Consider the following 20563-nt stretch of genomic DNA (forward strand, 5'->3'; position numbering starts at 1 on the left):
ATGCTATTTGAAGCAAGTGATGACACCCCTTGCCCAGTATCACTCTCACAAATCAAGACCTGCAGGAGCTAATTATTCACAATTTGGATCATTTAGTAGCATAGCTTCACTTGTGTTACTGTGTTCAAAAGTCATTTTTAGCTCACCAGCCTTTTTCAAAAGACAAGGCCTGAGGTTACTCATTACAGTGCTAGAAGAGTAATTTTTAGCTCACCAGCCATTTTGAAAAGACAAGGCCTGAGATAACTCATTACACTGCTCAGAAGAGTCATTTTTAGCTCACCAGCCATTTCCAAAAGACTAGGCCTGAGGTTACTCATTACAGTGCTAGAAGAGTAATTTTTAGCTCACCAGCCATTTTGAAAAGATAAGGCCTGAGATTACTCATTACAGTGCTCGGGAGAGTCATTTTTAGCTCACCAGCCATTTTGAAAAGATTAGGCCTGAGGTTACTCATTACAGTGCTAGAAGAGTAATTTTTAGCTCACAAGCCATTTTGAAAAGATAAGGCCTGAGATGACTCATTACAGTGCTCGGGAGAGTCATTTTTAGCTCACCAGCCATTTTCAAAAGACAAGGCCTGAGATGACTCATTACAGTGCTCAGGAAAGTTATTTTCTTGGTCACCAATGCCTTGTTTTCAGTGAATATACTGAAATTAGGACATTTTTCTGTTTCAGTATACCATGTTATCAGGGAATGTACCATTTCAGAAGAGCAGTCGAGGTGCTAATGACAGTGCCTCAGATATTATGCAAAGAATTAAAGAAGGAGATTTCACATTTAAAGGTGAAGAATGGAACACAGTATCACAACAAGCAAAGAGTCTAATACAAGGCAAGTATACATTCTCAAAATACATGCTTCAGGTTCAAAATTATTGAGGAGAGATGGAGGGGGAGGGCAAAGCAAGTTCAGATGTATAGAATACCCCCGGTATAAATTTATTTGCCACCAATTAATCATTTTTTGCATGATAATTAATGAGAATTTGCTGCACTCTAAAATGGTAATTACATCTCATTGTTGGCGTATTGTAGTTATGATGCCAGCTGTTACAAATGTATTGTTGTTTTATTGCAGGACTACTGACTGTAGATCCAAACAACAGACTAACAATGTCTGAACTTATGAGAAATGAGTGGATACAAGGACACAAAGTATACAGTTCTACTCCACTAATGACACCTGATGTGTTGAGCTCATCAAGTTTATCTGTACAATCCGCTGTCAAAGTAACTCTTGATGCTTTCCACATGGCAGCTAGGCAAGGCTTCCATCTAATGGACGTCAGTAATGCACCTTTAGCAAAGAGGCGCAAATTGAAAAAAGACAGTTCTACTGAACAGAGAAGCAGTTCTAACGAAAGTACTCAGAGTACGCATTCTCAGAGGAGTGTTACACCTACTGGTATAGTTCATGGTACAACTCATGTGCCTACTCTGTTAACTACTGCAGCAAATATGGGAGGCACACCTCAATCTCTTTTCAAATTACAACATGAAGCAGCTAATGCTAAAATGAACACTGAACCAATTGTGATTGGTGGATTAAATGCAGCCATTGAACAAGTCAACAGCTCACCAACCAATGTTCTTATGACAGGAAGTACAGTCACTAATTCTACTATGCCTGCTCCTCCACAAACTAGACTTTTCAAACCAGCTGTAGATGCTACTGTAGTTAATCAAGGCCAGTTAAATAATTCTGGAGGTTTCCTGGTCACACCTGTTGCTTTGAATAACCAACCTCTGTTGTCCTCTCCTCCCAGACCTATCACTACTGCTAGTTTTGTACCTATTTCTAAAATCACGCCAAAGATTTCACCATTGTCCAAGACTTCTGTATCACATCCCTTACAGATTGCAATCAAACCAAACCTAGCAACCATATCCCAGCATCCTGTATTACCAGGCGTGATGACCAGCCCACAAATCATCATCAGTCCTACATCAAGTGGCATTGACAACAACCAGTTAACATTTACTACAACCCAGTCTCCTCAGATGACTTCTAGACAGTTGTTGATCCCGCCAACAACTGGAATACCTGCATCCAGAACATCTCCACAATTTCAAACTGGAGGTATTTCTCACACACTTGTATCTAGTAACAGAAGAATTGCTCCATTTCCACAAAACTTGACACCTATCCTGACAATCCCAGGAAGTACTCCGTCAACCACATCCACTAATGTGCCTTTACAAGCAATCAAAGTATCATCCCCTGTATTTTGTCCAATCAATCCTACTCTTAATCCAAATGTCCAATATATTACAGTGCGAAATATCAGCCCAGGTGTTCAGATTCCAGTCGGCACTGCAGGTCTGCAAGCTTTGGCTTTGCCTCAACAGAGTGTATTGCAACCTGTGTTACAGACATCACCCCAAGCCACTCAACTTGTTTTTACATCAAGCCAGTCTCAAATAAGAAACATATCTCCACAGACGTTATCCATAGCTCCTAATGTTGTAAATCCACAGGTGTCCAGCATGCAGCCCGGTAATGTGACAGCACCTCTATCAATGCAACCACTTGTTTTCCCAGCATTTCAACTAGCTCAGTCAGCTGGTCAAGTTGTTACTACCAATGTACAAAACAATAACAATAATAACACTTTGATAGTTACAAATAATGCCAATGTAAAAAATGTACAGGGATAAATAATATTAAAATAATTTTCTGTGTATGGGTATAGCTTGTAAATTAAATTATAATGGAGGGGGGTGGTATTTGTAAATGTAATAATTTCATATGTACAATAAGATTCCATTTTTATGCTTTTTAATTGTAAACAACTTTGTATGATGGAATTCTTTCTTTCTATTACTGTATTTTACTAATAATTAGAAAATCTTTTTAAAAAAGCAGCAATCTTTTATTTATACTTAGGTTGAATATAATGCCAATTAAATCTAATTACATTATGATGTTTTTACACTCTTGTTTTCTCCCATTGTTATGTACATGATCTATTGTTTTTCATTGTTCTTGCACACACATATTCACTGTAATGTTCAAACAATGTGACAACCAGTAAGAATAAGTGGTGGAATTATAGAAGGAAACTGTGCAATAGAGAGAAAACATTACATAGCACTATTTTATTAGTTTGAGCTATATCTGTTGTTGTCTAATTGGCACGACAAATTTGTAGAAATATAGAATAAAATTAATTTCATTTACAATAAATATTGCTACTCTCCCAAATGTAACTGTGTTTAAAAAGATGATCAAAAGAGATACATCAAGTGATTTGTGAACCAAACCCAGACTTCTACATAAAACTGGCCTCAAGCTATCTAGAAACAGATTCTAGAGTTTCACTACTAAAGATTGATCTAAAAATGAGACCATATGTTTAACATGCTGCAAGCACTTCTCTGATACTCACACCAAACATTATGGTATCAGTACCAGTGTTCAAGTAATAAATCCCAATCTAGTTCAATACATGCACAAATCTTTCTCTTATGATATATTTATATCAGAATGTATTACCGGTAGTCTTTAAATTAGAAGTCCGAATTCTGACAACAAAATAATATTGTATGTACATATTTAATGCATAAAACTGCATTCTAGTGTAGCAGGATGTGAACATGTATACATTTGTAAAGACACATTGACAGAGGTTACAATATACCCCATAATGCAAGTATGAATATTGACAAAAACATTGCCAATAAATACTAGTTTTTACTGAGATTCTGTAGGTGATAATATGGTAAAAGTATATGTGTGATTTTAAAAGATTATTGTAATAGATGCTAGCACAAATCAGCAGTAACTTTTCCTGTACAATAAAAAAAGACATGATATGTTAATTACATTTACTTGATCATGTTAAATCTGCTTTTACAGCAAGGTGATGTATTTTCCTCAAATATTGTATTCCATCTATACAAAACAGTTTTATGAGTAAGTAGAGAAATCTGTTCCTGTAGTGAACCAATGGCTCTAAGAACATTTCATTTCTGAAAGCACTTTCAATGCAAATTTACAATTCATTGGTGTGTGTGGGTTTTTTTGGAGGTGGTGTACTTTATGTAACATTTCAGTTGTCTGAACAGTGAATCCAAAGAGTTGTAATATCATGCAGAGAAAAAAGTCAAAAAGATATTGCATAAGTAGGCATTGAAAAAAAAAGGCAATATAACAACACCCCCTTCATTATTTTGCCATCCCTAAGCTATCGGAAGTACATTGTACGTGTAGTGTCGGGGGTCTTCAGTCGCCTCAGGAGTAGCAGATTTTATTGACAGGGATTTTTTTATTATTATAGAGTTACAAATATGCTGTGTGTAATACAGTGTAACGTGTAGCGATTACGCAGTAAATTATACTACACATTTTATAATAAGATATCATAATGTGCTTATATGTATAATCCTACTATCGTATATTTCTCTTAGGCTGACGTCAGCAGTAACGAGTGATTACTGCCAAAGTTTTATGTCAATCTGAACCACAGGCGAGGAATGATGTTGCTCTGAAAACCACAAAAACATAACTGACAAGAGAAAATATTGTTGGATTATATATTTACAACATGCATATTTTACCACAATCTGTAATTCTCGAACCTCGTATAAACCCAGAATCTCTGGTCATCCTTCAGGCGGTGCATACAATGAAAAAAGTTTGGCAGTATGCGACAAACAGTGATGTGAATGTTATGTAACACTGTGGAAATACGCACGCTTGTAGTATAGGTGATATTGAGCAGGAATTGACAATAGAACATGCATACATAGTGTAGGGGATATGGTTTGCTGTGAATCAACATTTCATATTTCAATAATTGCCCATATTCAAATGTTGGTTTCAACATAAACTCAAGAGTCTTCAATACTGTTTGTATTCTCTTAGATATTTTATGTTGTTGATGTCAAAGCTAGCTCTGATCTGGAAAGTGACAAATTGTTTTGAACAGAATTATTTATATACAGGGTTTTTTTTTTGCAACAAAAGTGTGTGATGTTTGCTCATGTGGAAAGTTTATTTTAATGCATTTAATAAACAAATCTTGGCATGTGTTCTATTCTGTCTTCTAAATTTCTATCTGAAATATTAAGGCCCTATACTTCTCATCCATAACATTGCTCAGATGAAGACATTTGCTGTAACCTATCAATAATTATTCATACACATGTCTTTGATTTATCATGCAGTAATGGGTTACCCATGCTACCTGTCATGTTTTATAATTACACCATAGGAAAGTTATAAATATGGAAACTTTTAACCAATGACTGGCTGATGTATATAATCTTTGCACCCTAACTTGTACCAACAAGGATATCATCAAATTAGCATATTAAATATCAGATGGTGCAGGAGTTCAAGTTTGTTTATTCAAACTGTGCTGCAAGTATCAGTGGTGAAACAATCTTTTTGTTTTGTGTATAAAGTTTTATCTTATGGTTTGCACACGTAATGAATTATTTTTTTCACATGAATACAAACCAACTGGGCATTAACAGTTACCATTATTATTAAATAAATCTTTAAATCCATCAATAATTTAACTGTAAGACCATATTATACTGTACTAGTTAGTCTGTATTAATATATGAGATAACTCATTAAATTGTGTATTTAATAAAGACAGTGGTATTCATACATGCAAGCTATTTCATTTTGCCACGTGGATGTGGTATTTAAATTGTATTTTGGTTGATCTGATATGTATCGTACAATTTGTATTATTTAGGTATATATGGACTGTTTTCTAAGAAATGTATTTACCAGTACAATGTTGCATATCTTTGAAAGCACCAAACATACTCCATTTTACAACTTTTCAGTTATATTTTTCCTGGTCTATTCTTATCTCTACCCATGTGTACATAGTTTAAGTCAGTTGAAAAATTATTGGGTTTTTTCATTTTAGATAGATTGTGTTATTACGTCACAATCCACAATGATGTGAGCAAAAATTGTTACTTGGTATTTTAATAAAGCATTCCATTTTTTCTGAAATCGTCGTCTTCTAGTTGTTTTTGTGAGTGATGTTTTACCTTAATTGAATGGCAGATTTCTTCTTTCTCCACACATTAGGCCAACAACAACAAAATTTGTTTCTCATCCTAGAGAAAATTTAAAAATGATGTGTTGACACCGTTTTAATTAGATTATTTAAAACCACATAAACAAGATACATGTTCTATGTAGTGTGAGTCACAACCTTATTTCCTCAATATTTTAAACAAATTACTAGACTTGGTTGAAGATTTGTAGAGTGTTTGTATCGGTATGATGCGCCTAAAAATAATTACCCCCCGGTAAGTTGTTTGGGATGATTGTAATAACATATCTAAGCATTAATTGTACATTATGTAAATAAGTTTATTTAACCCTAATCTTGTCAACCCAAGTATTTTTACATTGACTGGATCACATATAATTAACCTAGTGAGATATACTGGATTTCCTGGTGCTAATTTTATTTCCAAATAAATATACCATTATAATTTAGTAATTATGACACAGATGATAGCTTCACAGGAAAGAAGCCAGATTCAAATTAAATCAAAGTAATATTATTTTACAGTATGAGGGCCATATGATTCAGTGAAAAAGTGTTCATTGATATGAAATTTTATAATTTTGTAGGATATCAGTAATCTCTAACCCTTTTTTAAAAAACACAGATGAGGGCGCACTTATAATATAATCAGCTGTGAGGTTGGCTACCTGTTAGAGTGATGTGATGTTAATCACTTGATTAATAATATAACTAACGTAACAATAACTAATAAAGCTTAGTGTGTTTATATTAAATCACAATTTTGCTTCAAACATGAAATTACATTAAACACAGACTGGCAACCATTCATACCAAATGGGAGTGTGTCTCTAGAGGGCGCACTACTAAGAAGCTGGGGGTCTACATGTATTTGTGGTCCTTTTCCTGCACAATATTGCACATTTTCTGATAAATCTTCTGTGTAAATAAAATCATAAAAAGGGCCACAAATGTGGCTTTTGTGCCAGGCGACATTTCATGACATTGAAGTCACTGCTGTCATTCCTGACTTTTTTGTCTTAGAAACTAATACTTAGTAGGGTCTGCATCACACATGAGGCTAGTAATGAACATAGCCAGTGGACAATTTGTACAAAACTAAATGTTGAAAAAAAAAATGATATCAATCTGCCACAGACTTGTATCCACCAAATTGAAGCTGTATTCTGTGTCAGAAGGCATGTGTATTTTGGATTGCTGAGATGTACACAGTGAACTGGCTGAATAAAAATGAGTTGGTTCACAGCATGTGAAATTATATATTCTATAATCAGTAGAAAGGCTTGGAATACAAGCATTCAGCCATTGTGAAAAATGTGGTTTGAAGTATAATTGGCAGTTTATATGTTAATATTAGTGTGCAATTTTCTCCATGAAATGTGTGCATAAACATACCAAGACATCTTCAGATAGAATGCAACAATACCTTTGTAAGAAATTAAATATTATTTATTACAAGAAAACTACTGGTACTGGTCGTTTAGAGATTATAAAATTATTAAAAGTTCAGTAAAATTGGTGAGTGCCCAGTGGATTCAATAAAAGACTTAAAATCTTCAGGTTTGATCCCAATTGTAGCTGAATTAACCATGGGATGACAGTACATGCGTTCATGTCCGCCGTTGATAATATCACTATCTAAAATGAACTTCACATCTTTGTTCTTATCGTTATATAGTGCAATAGGTGTAACACAACCTTGACCCACACCAATCTTGTCGAGCATAATGGATTCATCAGCAAAGCGAAGCCCTCCAGGTGCACCCACTTCCTTCGAAATCTTTCCCAAATTGACTTCTCTGTCGTGTTTGACAGTCATCAACCATAATCCTTTTTTCTTCTTATCTTTAAGGAAGAAGTTCTTGGTGTGTACTCCGGGAAGGTGTCCAACATAAGGCATCATAGTTTCCACAGTGAATACCTACAAAAAAAATATTTAATTATGTTTGTACTTGCTTGAAACCATATTTTCAGTCACTTCGCATTCTCGTTTTGTGTTCACATAAATACCATATTTGTCGTATTAGTAGCATATTAGAAAGTAGCCCTGTGTACATGTCTGTTGTTCCGGCCGCTACGCCAACCTACACACATAGCGGCCGGGAACAACAGACATGTACACAGGGCTAATTAGAAAGTTGTTTCTAAATTCTATGGGCAAAATAGTAATATATATGATTCTGTATACAACAAATGAGATTTTTTCATATGCACCACAGTTACCTAGTACCCGTGTATATTGTCATGGCGCGACGACCATTTTCAATTTGGTAGCAAATTCACCAACTTGTTTTTGTGTACGTTCCAAATAAAATATCCTATCCTATCCTACACATTACACACATATACATTAAACGAGTGTACACTGTACCTCAGGGTGCTCAAAAACCTCTATGTCATACCCCTGTCTTTTCAGTTCGTCGATTATCTCTTCTTTTCCTGCCATTTTTCTATTATCTGGAGACGTTGATGGAATCTCAACTTCCGCCATATTCAACAGACAAGTACAACAGCAACAATATTGTCTTTAGTTAAGACATCAATGATAGGGTCGACACACGAGGGCGCCATACCAGGGCGTTGTGACCCGAGTTCTTTGATGACGTCATTGTCGTACCCAAAACCAAAACAAAATGGCGCATTGGTTTCACAGGAATCCTATCAAGGCTACGGCCGTACAGAAATTTGACCTGCGATCGGTGGCTACCACTGGTCCAGCAAATAAAATGTGCAGGTAAGTGTGTGGTAAATATTGTTTCGATTAACGACCGCTTTTGCTTCCGTTCGACATTACCGCTTATAGTTCCTACTCTGGTGGTCATTAACTTATCAGTCAGACACACAGTGACAATGACTAATTCAGTAATTGTTGATTTTAATTTAGTGAAGAATTCCAAATTTTTGAATAACAATGGCTATTGGTTTGGTTTGTTTCAGTACATCAGTAATTAAATTTACAGTTGGAATAAATTGTGCGTCCCGTATTCTGGGCATGTTATTATCTAACTAGACCACAGCTTGTCATAAACAGGAATATTCGAGCTTCCCTTGATTCATTTACCGTCATAACCTGCCATTAGGTTCATGCTCTCATACTTTGTGGGAAATATCTCCAAGTCTACAGTCCACATCACATGGTAGTAATGATATGATATGATATGATATAAAGTGTTATTTACCTATACCCTGTCTCTCTATCACAGGGACTGTGCATATATACATTGGAATACAACCGAACTCGGCCAGATTTCAACTCGGCCACGAAAAAAATGCACAACTCGGCCAGTTGTGAATGTCGAGGTGTTAACTGGTCATTGGTCAACAATTGTCACCTTCTTTCACGTCTGTTGCCGTGGCGGCATTTTATTTCCAGATGTTATATGCTACACAACATACCCAGTGACGCATCCGTTTCACCTACCTCCATGGTTTCACTGACTGTTTTTGACTAACTCCCGTGACTGTTTTATTGTCGATTTCAACAACGCAAGTTTACATACACACACAAACGCTACTGGTTCTCCGACATGTTCAAGTTGTTGATTTCAACATTGGCTGAACATTGTCGATTTCAGTGACGCAAATTTTCTTTTCAAAGAAAAAACACAGACATTACATCGGAATCACAGACATCACATCGGCGACCGTCTGGCTACGCTGTGTAACAACACAACACACAAAAAAAGAAACGCTCCTGTTTCCCCGACTGTTGTCGATTTCAGTGACGCAAGTTTTCAAAGAAAAAGCTCTGCTATGTAAAAACACTAAAACTAATGTTTCAATTTGTAGCAGTTTTGTATGGCGCAACATTTTATTGTGAGATCCTTAATGCATTTTATTTTTCAGATCCATTACAAAATATTGTGAAGATTTACGAGTTGCATTTAATAAATCACTTCTGTTATAGATAAACTTTATGTTACGGTAAAATAAACTACTAGTATATATAATAATGGACTATGCTTGAGTATGATTCACATGCGTCTTGACTCATGTCACCGTGATAATAAACCATTTGACAAGGCTACAAGTGTGATTCACAATCGGCGCTAACCCACGGTGTGTTTAAATGAACTAAGGCAGTAGTGTTTTAGATCATGGAACTATAGTTCCATGTTTAGATCGATTCACGGATGGCTTTGTAGTGGGTAAACAAGATTTATGCAAGATTTACTCACCAAAAGTTCTTTATTTTTAACTTGTCACTGTGCTTGGCAAACAGGAAAAGGCTACAATGCTTCATGCGCGGAACCAAGCTATGCATACATTGCATATATATTTAAAAACACAACGCGGTTATTACCAGATTGTTACATCATCTATACCATTTTTCTCGCCCAATGTGATTACACTCACACATATATATTGTCCGTAGCTGGGGGAGCAGTATATATGAATGAAAATAAAAATAATAAGAACATTATAACGGTTAATCGCTGGAAAAAAACCCATGGATTTAATAAGATACCTCCAAGGAATAACAAAAACATTTTGGCAAAGCGTCCCGGTTTTATTGGAACGTTCACAGCCATGGCTGCACCCTCTAGCGGCTGATAGCCATAAGCCTAATTCTTTGTAAAATTCTGCTAGGAATGAAAACACCTTTACACGACTTGTTACTTTCAAAAAAATAGTTTTATTTAGGAAAAGTACAGACCAATTTGAACACTGCAATTGGTAAATAAATGCAAATACACCGTTCTTGTAAGATACGAGTTATTGGTAAATAAATGCAAATACATCGTTCTTGTAAGATACGAGTTATTGGTAAATAAATGCAAATACATCGTTCTTGTAAGATACGAGTTATTGGTAAATACTAAATGCAATTACGCCGCGCTTGTAAGGTACAAGTTGTTGTACATAGGGGAAATTCTATTTTAGTTGTTGAAAGTCACGGGACAACCTGGCAATATCATGAGTGCTTGTGTCTGTGCGTATCTTGAGAGATCGACGCAACCCATAAAATATAAACCAGCAGTAATAAGTTGTGTGTTTCAATAAAAATGGACATATTTGGCATAAAAATCACAATGGAAATACTGTTGATAACTACACGTGGTCACACCTTTTACCGACTTGTTAAAGAAGAGCTCCCCTGTCGTATGCCACCAGTCAAATCGCGCCTCGCACGAGGTGTTTATTCATCCATGTCTGTCGATTACAAGTTAGTATGCCCACGCTTGTAGCTATGAAGTATTTTACGCACCGATCACGCGAACTCCATTGTTTTTGTGACCATAAAGTTGAAAAAAAAACATGACACAAATTGATAATATACATGGAAATATGAAAACAGTGAAAACTGTTATTTCGAATAACGATTGCGCCACATTTAAAAAATAAGTTAAGAAACATAATGTGAATTAAAAAACAATTTTGCTTTAGAAACCTACCTTGTTACCCTGCAAAATATTGAGATGCGCGAAAATCTAACTAAATTCTACCTCAGTGACCATAACTTGAAAATTGAGACACAAAGAAACACCCCCGAAAGAAATGTTCTATTTGAAACGGCAAAAACCAAAACTTTTCCACCAAAGACACAATTCATAGCCTTGCTAAACAACAGTGGTCTAACACTCCCTGTGGCGAGGTACCCGGAAAGAAATATTTTGAAAAAAGACACCAACCCCAGTGACAATTTTAGTTCGTTTTATTTTATTTATTTGTTGTAACCTTTTCTATTGCAAACTATGCCTCGAAAGCGACATGTCGAAGTTTAGTACAGGCGGCATCATCAATTACGTACTCACTTCTATTCATGTTGTTAACACCTTTAAGCCGTGAATTTTTTTCTTTAAACAATGATCTGCCGCCAATTGACAGGTCATTGTTTGCAACTTAGCGTATAAAGTACAAGAAGTCGGGCATTTAACTTGGCGACAGAGTGGGACATCTTGCTACATTGTTACATTCCGACTTCAGTTCTCAATTTATTCACGCAATCTCCCCCACGAAAACACATCCTAACAAACCACAAAAATGCGGACCCTGAAATGTATTGCTCAACAACCAGAAGCGCAACGTGCAAAGAAACAGTTTGTTCAGATATGAACGCATATCGAATATAATTTATACCCAATCTGTTTTGGATCGTCCAAACCAGGGCCGGATCGTCATGGCAACATGTTGCTTGCTTGAGTGGAGTGGATCGCCAACAGCCTTCCGGTTTGTATATACAATAACATGGCATAGTTTCAAAACTGTTGTATTTCATTTCCACTGAAGATTACTACATGCCTCTCACCATTCTTGATTAAACCCTTGCCGTCCGTGCAGTATTTATTTTTACATAAATAACGCAGTGCTCGTTGCTGCCGCTTGTGACACGGAAACAATAACAAGCGTCTAATACAAGAATCACACCTTGCAAGATGTGTTAATTAACCATGAGGGTTACACCACGGTTACACGAACTCCAACGTTTTTAACCATAAAGCACTGCGTCACTGAAACCGATAATCCTTGTGGCCATATTTTATTTTTTAACAATCGACAACCCTTTCAGCATCACTGAAATCGACACCCTTTGACGCCCGTACATTTTTTTATATTGTATTGTGATTTGACTCTGGCAGTCTGTAATACAGCGCTCGCTATTGCATCACTGAGATCGATAACCCTTGGTGCTCGTGTATTTTTTTTAAACATTTTACTGTGATACGACAAAAGACACAGCGCTCGCTATTGCATCACTGAGATCGACAACCCTTGGTGCCCGTGTATTTTTTTTAAACATTTTACTGTGATATGACAAAAGACACAGCGCTGGCTGTTGCGTCACTGAAATCGACAACCCTTTTTTTTTATTAACAAAGCACGATAGACATCACTGAAATTGCGCTCGCTATTGCATCACTGAGATCGACAACCCTTGGTGCCCGTGTATTTTTTTTAACATTTTACTGTGATATGACAAAAGACACAGCGCTCGCTCTTGCATCACTGAGATCGACAACCCTTTTTTTTATTAACAAAGCACGATAGACATCACTGAAATCGCGCTCGCTATTGCATCACTGAGATCGATAACCCTTGGTGCCCGTGTATTTTTTTTAAACATTTTACTGTTGCGTCACTGAAATCGACACCCTTTGACAAACCCATTAACACATATGCTGGCCGAGTACGGTCACTGGCCGTGATCGGTCACTGGCCGAGTAGAATTCTGGCCGAGTTCGGTGGTCACCATACATTGTACTTTTACAACCACTAACCTGATTTGTTTTTATCACTATTAATACATATATTTAATTTAAACTGAAATTTTGTGTTAAGCATTTTGATCATTATTGTTTGAAACATTTATTATCGTATATTTTTTTAAATGCTGTGTTTTCAGATGAGAACGTTATTACATATTTGAATATATAATATACACATAACCATTGTCTGAAACCATTGTCTATAAATAGATGTGTTGATGATATGAAACATTTTCTAGTTTAACAAATTAGAATGCGAACAATGCCAAAAATCACAACTTTATTACATAGCACCTACAATTTGAACCTTCCACCAATCAGAAACATTCCCGCCTAGGGTTCAGTATCTTTCATTTTAGTTCCACGTTGTTGTGTTTACAACTCTCTCTTTTTTAGTCTTTGTTTCCTAAAATTGTCATCATGTGGGTTAGTGTATTTAAAATCTTTTAACATTTTATTGAATTTCTAACTCAAATAGTTCTTTTGCAGTCTTTTCTTTTTAATATGATTAAATTGTTTGCTTCATATATGCATATTAAACTAAATATCTGTCAAGGAGAAAGACAATTACCTTGCTCTGATGTGGTCAGGGGTTTCTTCGTGCTATTGGCTATTAGCCTAATGTTGGCTATATAGAAACTCATTAGCCACCTACGTTTCTAAATACTGTATATGAAGAATACCAACTTTCTTGATTGAGCCTTCTGACCAGAATTTTAGAGGAAAACCCGGTATGGTGAATTATGTCTACAGTTTCTATTACATCATTTTATATTTTAGTGATTTACGAGAAGCAAGAAGTAAATTATTGGAAATTGTCAGTAATCCCAACATAGAGACAAGTGCAATGAAAACTGCTGTGGAAGACTATTTCTCTCTCTTGGAAGGTTTCATACAGGCCTGTGATGAAAAGGGAGGTGAAAGTAAACTGAGATACATTTTGAATTACAAGTGGACAAACTCTTTAATGGGTTATGAACCAAGGTGTGATATTATCTTATGGTGTTATTTCTAAATTATCGATACAAATTTACTGAATAACATAACAACATTGGTCATGATTACATGATCTTACCTAAAATAGTACCCGGTACTGATATTTTGGATTATTGTTTAGTGTGTGAAACAGAATAAATATAGATAGACCATTTCATAACAATATCTTTGTTGTTTTGTTGTTTAGACAAACAGTATAGCTTCATGTATATCAGTCAATGAGCTGCTAGTTGAAAAACATTTGATGATTTTAATATTAGGGATGTCTGTACAGTGACAACATTTGTGTTTATGAATATTGTAATTACTGTAAAACCATTTATTTTCGCTGACATTGAATTTCACTATTTTGATTTTTTGAGCATATTCATTGTGTTTTAGTTTTACGAATTTGTCAAGGAAACAATTTATTATTTTGTTATTTTACATGTTCACATAGATTTAATTTAGTGGATTTTCTTATCAGCAATAATAGCAAAATTAAAATCCAGTGAATAATTAATGCATTTACAGTACCATGTTAAAAGTGCATCTCCCATTAGAGGTTCATATTGAGGCAAATTTGGTAATTAATTAAGTAATTTGGTGGGCTGTGTCAAAGCACACAAACCTATGTATGGTGATTTTTTACAGGTCAGCGCATGTGCTTCTGATAGAGCAAATATGGTCCTACTACTTCTTAACATGTTTCTTTATATCCATATTCAGCTCGCAACAAGATGTGATATTTGAAATGAGCCACATGTTAATAAATATTGGGTTGTGGTACACCAAACATGCATCCAAAGTGGCAGGAGAACATGAAGAGTGAGTATATATCATTAAGATTTCATAATCTCATTGAACCATTTAGACTGACGTGTGTCTGTATAAACCAAGGATTAAAGTAGTATCACAAGTCCTAATTATATTTATATATGAACATATTTTGTATCATCATTCTAAAATGACAACTATAACTACAACCATCAATTATTAAATGAGTATAGCATTGTTCTTGTTACCTTGACACTGTTACCATGACACTGTTGCCGTATTAATAACAATGTAGATTTTGTTTTGTTGCTGTGTTAATAACAATGTAGATTTTGTTTTGTATGAAAACTACCATTTATTTTGTACAAGTGCCATATGTTGATCAGTAGGAATTCAATTGGCTGTGACTACAAGTACAAAGATATACACCACGCACAGCAAACAAAATTAGTGGGTATGTGTATTTGGTTGAAGTCAGTTGAAGTGTAAATCAATAATTAGAATAAAATATGTTCTATAAAATACTTGATGTTTTCAGAGTATCCATGGATGATGCTAAGGACTGTCATACATGTCTAAAAACTGCAGCTGGTATATTCAACTTTGTTAAGGTAATTCAATGGCCTATTTTATGGACTAAGTAAAATATTTGACTGTACTTCTGTTAGAAATGCATCTATTTACAGAAATAATGGATTGTGCCTCATATTAAATATATATGTATATGATTGGCTCAGTATATTTTACCACTTGAACTAAAATACAAAAACAAAATGTGAAGTACCAATACAATTTTGGAGACATGCTTCTAATGTAGGAAATACATCAAATGTTATTTGCAGGAAAATCTTGTTGGTAAGTTATTGAACACACCAGAAAAAGGTGAAGACTTGGACAGTAGGATATTGACAGCTTACTTAGAACAATGTACAGCGGAAGCACAAGAAGGTATGAAACGATTGTGTATTAGTTAAATTTAGGGTAAGATAATTTTAGTAACACTATACACATTCCCCAGAGAGATTGGTAATGGTTACATATGTTTAAGAAAGAACAAAGGTTAAAAAAAAATGAATAAAATAAAATAGAAAAATAAAAAACTAAGCTAATACATTACAGAGAAAAAAGAAGACTAAGACTAAATTATTATACTATAAAAGGATAAAATGCAAAACTTAACTGTGAAAGAGAATTGGGCATATCAGTTAAATGTAGGGAGTAATACGTTAACATAAATAACTGTTGACATATATGATACAAATTATTAAAATGTTCATCATTTACTTCTGATTCTTAGTCTTTCTTCTCTGGTTTAGATTGCCAATTTATTAATTAAAAAGAAAAGATGGCAACACAATCGACAGGTTTCTACTTTAATTACATGACATATCATCACATTCACTATGTTTTACCCCACAGTGACTGTAGCTAGAGCCATAGAATTGAAACATAACTCCGGTCTAGTATCCGGGTTAGCTCATGAGACTGCTAAACTATTCAGAAAAGCGGATGATTCCCTCACATCGTTGGATGTTACCATGGTTGCGAAGTGGAGAAAATATTTACAACTGAAGTATATCATTTACATGGCATATGTAAGTTGTTCTAATGAAATAAAAACAGTATGGTTCATTGATATACCTATATGACTGCAGCCATCCATAGCATCTGGACTAGGATTAATATTTACACACATTTATGTTTATTTTTCACAGGCTCACTGTTTCAATGGCACCACATTACTGGGCAAAGATAAATGTGGTGACTCAATCAAGTCATTACAAGAAAGTAAAAAATGTAAGTTGTACTACCTTTGTGTGTTCACATCTTGTGATAAATAAAGCCTGCTTTGTTCTTATGTGACTTTGTACACTCTGTTTGTGCACATCATTTGTTTCCAGTGTGATCCAATATAGCCATCTGGCAACCATATTTGTTGTGTCAAAAATGACTGGTTTAATGTTTGGTGCACATTGACACATGAACTTTAACACCAATTGCTGTCAGAGTACAGGACTCCTTACAATACCAATTGCGGTCTTCTGTCACACTGATCACGCATATGGCAAAAATGACAATGGGGCTAACGTGGATGAGGGCAATGATTAAAACATGCCATGTCTTGGATGATTTGAACGAGTTAACCAAATATTATGAAATTAATACCTGATAGCCATCTGACAGTTATTTCTTTTCAGAAATTTATTTGTCTAGTTAGTCCCCGTTCGGACGAAGTCTGAAAACGGGGACTTATAATTTGGTCTCCGTCTGTGCGTCCATGCGTCCGTCCGGATTCATATCTCAGAATCCCTTTGACTGATTCCGTTCATTCTTTGCATGTTCATAGTACTTTATGCGGGACATATGCACATGCAGTGGTTTAGCGATACGATTCAAAATGGCCGACTGGCAGCCATCTTGTTTTTTTGAAAATGTTGTATTTTGGACATACTTTTGTCAGGTTTCATTCAAACTTGGTACATAGATTATACATGTTAGGATACATGTCCATGACAATATTTTCGCAATTGGATCAAAGATGACCAACTGGCAGGCATCTTGTTTGTTTTTTTGAATGTTGTATTTTGGACATGCTTTGTCAGTTTTCATTCAAATTTGGCACATACTTTATACATGTTAGGATACATGTCCATGACAATTTGTTTCAAAATCGGATCAAGGATGGCCGATTGACAGTCATCTGACTATTTGGCCTTACTACTATATTTCCAAGATTTATGTACCATTTTCATTTGTATTTGGCACATACATCATACATGTCATTTTGTTTCATAATCAGATCAAAGATGGCCGAATAACAGCTGTTTTTATTTGTGGCCATATTACTATATCTCTGTCACCCATGTATCATTTTCATTGATATTTAGCATGTCAATTCAATTTGCAACTTGATCAAATTTGGCCGACTGCAGGCCACCAGTTTGTTTGAAATGTGATAACTTGGACATGCTTTCACTTGTGATCTATGTTTTTCTTTGCTATGTCTTAAACAGAAGGAGCCGTCACGCAACACATGTTCGAATTTGATGTAAATAAACAATATGTTGTATACACCACTTGAGACTCAAGTTTCAAGGACATGCTCGCGACAACCCCTCCACTTTAATATGATGAGCACAAAGAGAACTTTCAAAAATTTAACGGGGACTGTGTCACTGTGTCATTTTCAATGACTTATTATAGAACAGGTATATCAGTTCTAACATTAGGGTTATATTCTAAGCAACATGTCTATACTACTATGTGGTGAATAACATAGTCGTGTTTTGATGTTTTCTTTGTAGTTTATGAAAAGGCTTGTCAAATGTGCAAAGACTATGCTTCAACCAAAGGGCCAGGATCTATAGCCAAGCCTGAAAATCATTTATTCTTTAGAAAACTTGGACCAATGATTAACAGAACACTAGAAAAAAGTACAAGAGAAAATGGATTCATGTAAGATTTGTCGTACATAATTTGTTTTAAATGATCAGTTGCTATACATTTTTTGCTCTTTACATGTAAGATTACGTTACTATTATCCATTCCACAGTTACTTCCACAAGGTGCCGGAAATCGTTCCTGAGTTAGAAGACAAGGCATCCTATGGTTTGGCTAATCCTGACCAATACACTCCTCCTGCAATTCATTCGTCATGGAAACCAGAGCTCTATAGTGCTTTTGATATAAGTAAAGTACCATCTGATGGACAAAATACACAGGTATGTGTATGTAACCATCTCCATCCATATTATTCACATTTTACTGTCTTACATACAATCCTACATAAGTACATGCACTTCTAATAAATGCAATATAAATATTGTAATGTCTTAGTACCATATGTCCATATATAAACTCCTATGAGTAATTGCATTATGCTTGAAAATACATCATGTATTTTTTTTTTAATTCAAGGATAAGAAAAAAGATGAGGAAATCAAACCAATAAAAGAAGCTAATATTGCACAGACTGGCAAAGATCCTAAGAACTCTAGTGGCTGTACTATTTCCTAACTTACTGCTAACAATAAAAACATGGCGAAGCATTTTTGCCAAACCTTATGTAACCAGTGTGACCAGCATGGTTATGAGATGAGGAAAAACTAGGAAAAAAGATGTTTTACTTTGCTTTTCTGCATGTACTTTCCATACATTCTGATGCAGATTTATTTTCGCTCTGTAGACAAATGTAAACACACTGTAAAGGAGTTAATTATACACTGGGTTTTAATTTTGCTTATTTCGCTGACTGGAAAATGCGCTAAATTAAAACTCAGTGAATATGTAAAATTTAGCATAGAACACATTACCTAGATGATAAAACTGTGAATTTAAAACCCAATGAATATGCCTGAAATGGTAAATCAGCGGAATTTAAACCCAGTGAAAATTAGTCATTTTACAGTAGTAAATTGAATTGAATAAGATACAATCAAATATGGTAGTTGGATAAATAATACAGAGTGGGGGAATAAAAAATGTGGATATACTGATGTCCAATCTCCTGATCAGGATTTGAGTAAGTGATACTCATTGCAATCAGCACATTGGTGAACAACTGCCAATCAGAAAGTGATTCTTTCAAAGAAGACAGTATTAATTAATCATCACTCACTCACTATATAAGGCAAGGTTAGCTGATATGCTATATATATATATATATATATATATATATATATATATATATATATATATACTAGTATATATCTGTGCGAGTGCGTTAGTAGTGTAGTGAGAAATGCTTCATCTGAGAAAATTATATATAGGATAAAAATATGAAAACATTGTTTTCTATCATTATCCATGTGAAGCCCTTGGATTAAGTTAAAACGTTAAATTAAAACGTTAAGTTAAAACTTCTGCTATCACTATAACTGTTATGTAATCAAATGATATCCATGGTGACATGAAGGAATATTTATCCAGTGTATAATAAATATATTCATTCATTGTATATTCTTGTTTAAATTTACAAATATTTTATGATTACTGATTAATTCTACTATTGATTCCAATATTGAATTCAAACACAGCATTCAATAAAAGCTGATATCTGATATGATAATTTTATTTATCATTTTAATTTTTTAATTACCTGTACAAATATTTTTTACCAGGGTGCATGGATCATCTTAGTTTATGTAATAAGACTGTATATTTAAATCTACTGTGAGTACATCTAGAGAAATTTTTTATTGTGCTAATGCAAAAATAGGTAGGCATGCTTGGAATTAGTGACTAGTATTCAATAGTTTTATCTAACTGATATTATGATTGTATGATCTCCAGATACAAAACTAATAAAAGAACAAACAAAAACGTTATTTGTGTTGATTCTATTAAGTGTATACACAATATGCATTTACCGGTAATATCAAATACAATGTGGATGACAACATATGCTAATTTGTTTAACCTGCATCAGACAAAATGTATTGATAATATAACATTGAGTTTAGAATTAATGCTTTAATGACATAAAAGTAATTGTCATATTCTATTTATACATGACAATGTGAGGGAGCCAGTGCTAGTCTTCTGAGGTCACCACTGCCGACAGCTAATACAC

The 20563-nt window shown here is 34.7% G+C and overlaps 3 protein-coding genes across 3 annotated transcripts in view; 2 read left to right on the plus strand and 1 right to left on the minus strand.

Moving 5' to 3' along the window:
* The window catches only part of LOC102808677 (ribosomal protein S6 kinase alpha-5-like), a 77443-nt gene extending 71458 nt beyond the window's left edge, over positions 1-5985 (plus strand). Inside the window, exons 14-15 of the mRNA XM_085490776.1 lie at positions 681-837; positions 1084-5985. Coding sequence (XP_085346902.1) covers positions 681-837; positions 1084-2663 — 1737 coding nt within the window. The 3' untranslated portion in view covers positions 2664-5985. The remainder of the gene's footprint in view (positions 1-680; positions 838-1083) is intronic.
* A 1473-nt stretch (positions 5986-7458) lies between these two features.
* Positions 7459-8615, minus strand: LOC100369876 (prolyl-tRNA synthetase associated domain-containing protein 1-like). The gene is made up of 2 exons (XM_002737923.4): positions 8403-8615; positions 7459-7952 (listed from the first exon to the last, which is right to left on the minus strand). Exons 1-2 carry the CDS (start codon positions 8520-8522, stop codon positions 7530-7532), a joined length of 543 nt encoding a protein of 180 aa, XP_002737969.1. The 5' UTR covers positions 8523-8615; the 3' UTR covers positions 7459-7529.
* Positions 8616-8652: 37 nt separating this feature from the next.
* LOC100370023 (BRO1 domain-containing protein BROX-like) lies at positions 8653-19097 on the plus strand. The gene is made up of 10 exons (XM_002737924.5): positions 8653-8765; positions 14020-14223; positions 14944-15042; positions 15530-15602; positions 15834-15939; positions 16411-16586; positions 16707-16788; positions 18297-18447; positions 18545-18713; positions 18910-19097. Exons 1-10 carry the CDS (start codon positions 8665-8667, stop codon positions 19006-19008), a joined length of 1260 nt encoding a protein of 419 aa, XP_002737970.3. The 5' UTR covers positions 8653-8664; the 3' UTR covers positions 19009-19097.
* Positions 19098-20563: the final 1466 nt, after the last annotated feature.

Source organism: Saccoglossus kowalevskii, chromosome 2 (assembly GCF_978046115.1).
Source record: "Saccoglossus kowalevskii chromosome 2, keSacKowa6.1, whole genome shotgun sequence".
NCBI lineage: Eukaryota > Metazoa > Hemichordata > Enteropneusta > Harrimaniidae > Saccoglossus > Saccoglossus kowalevskii.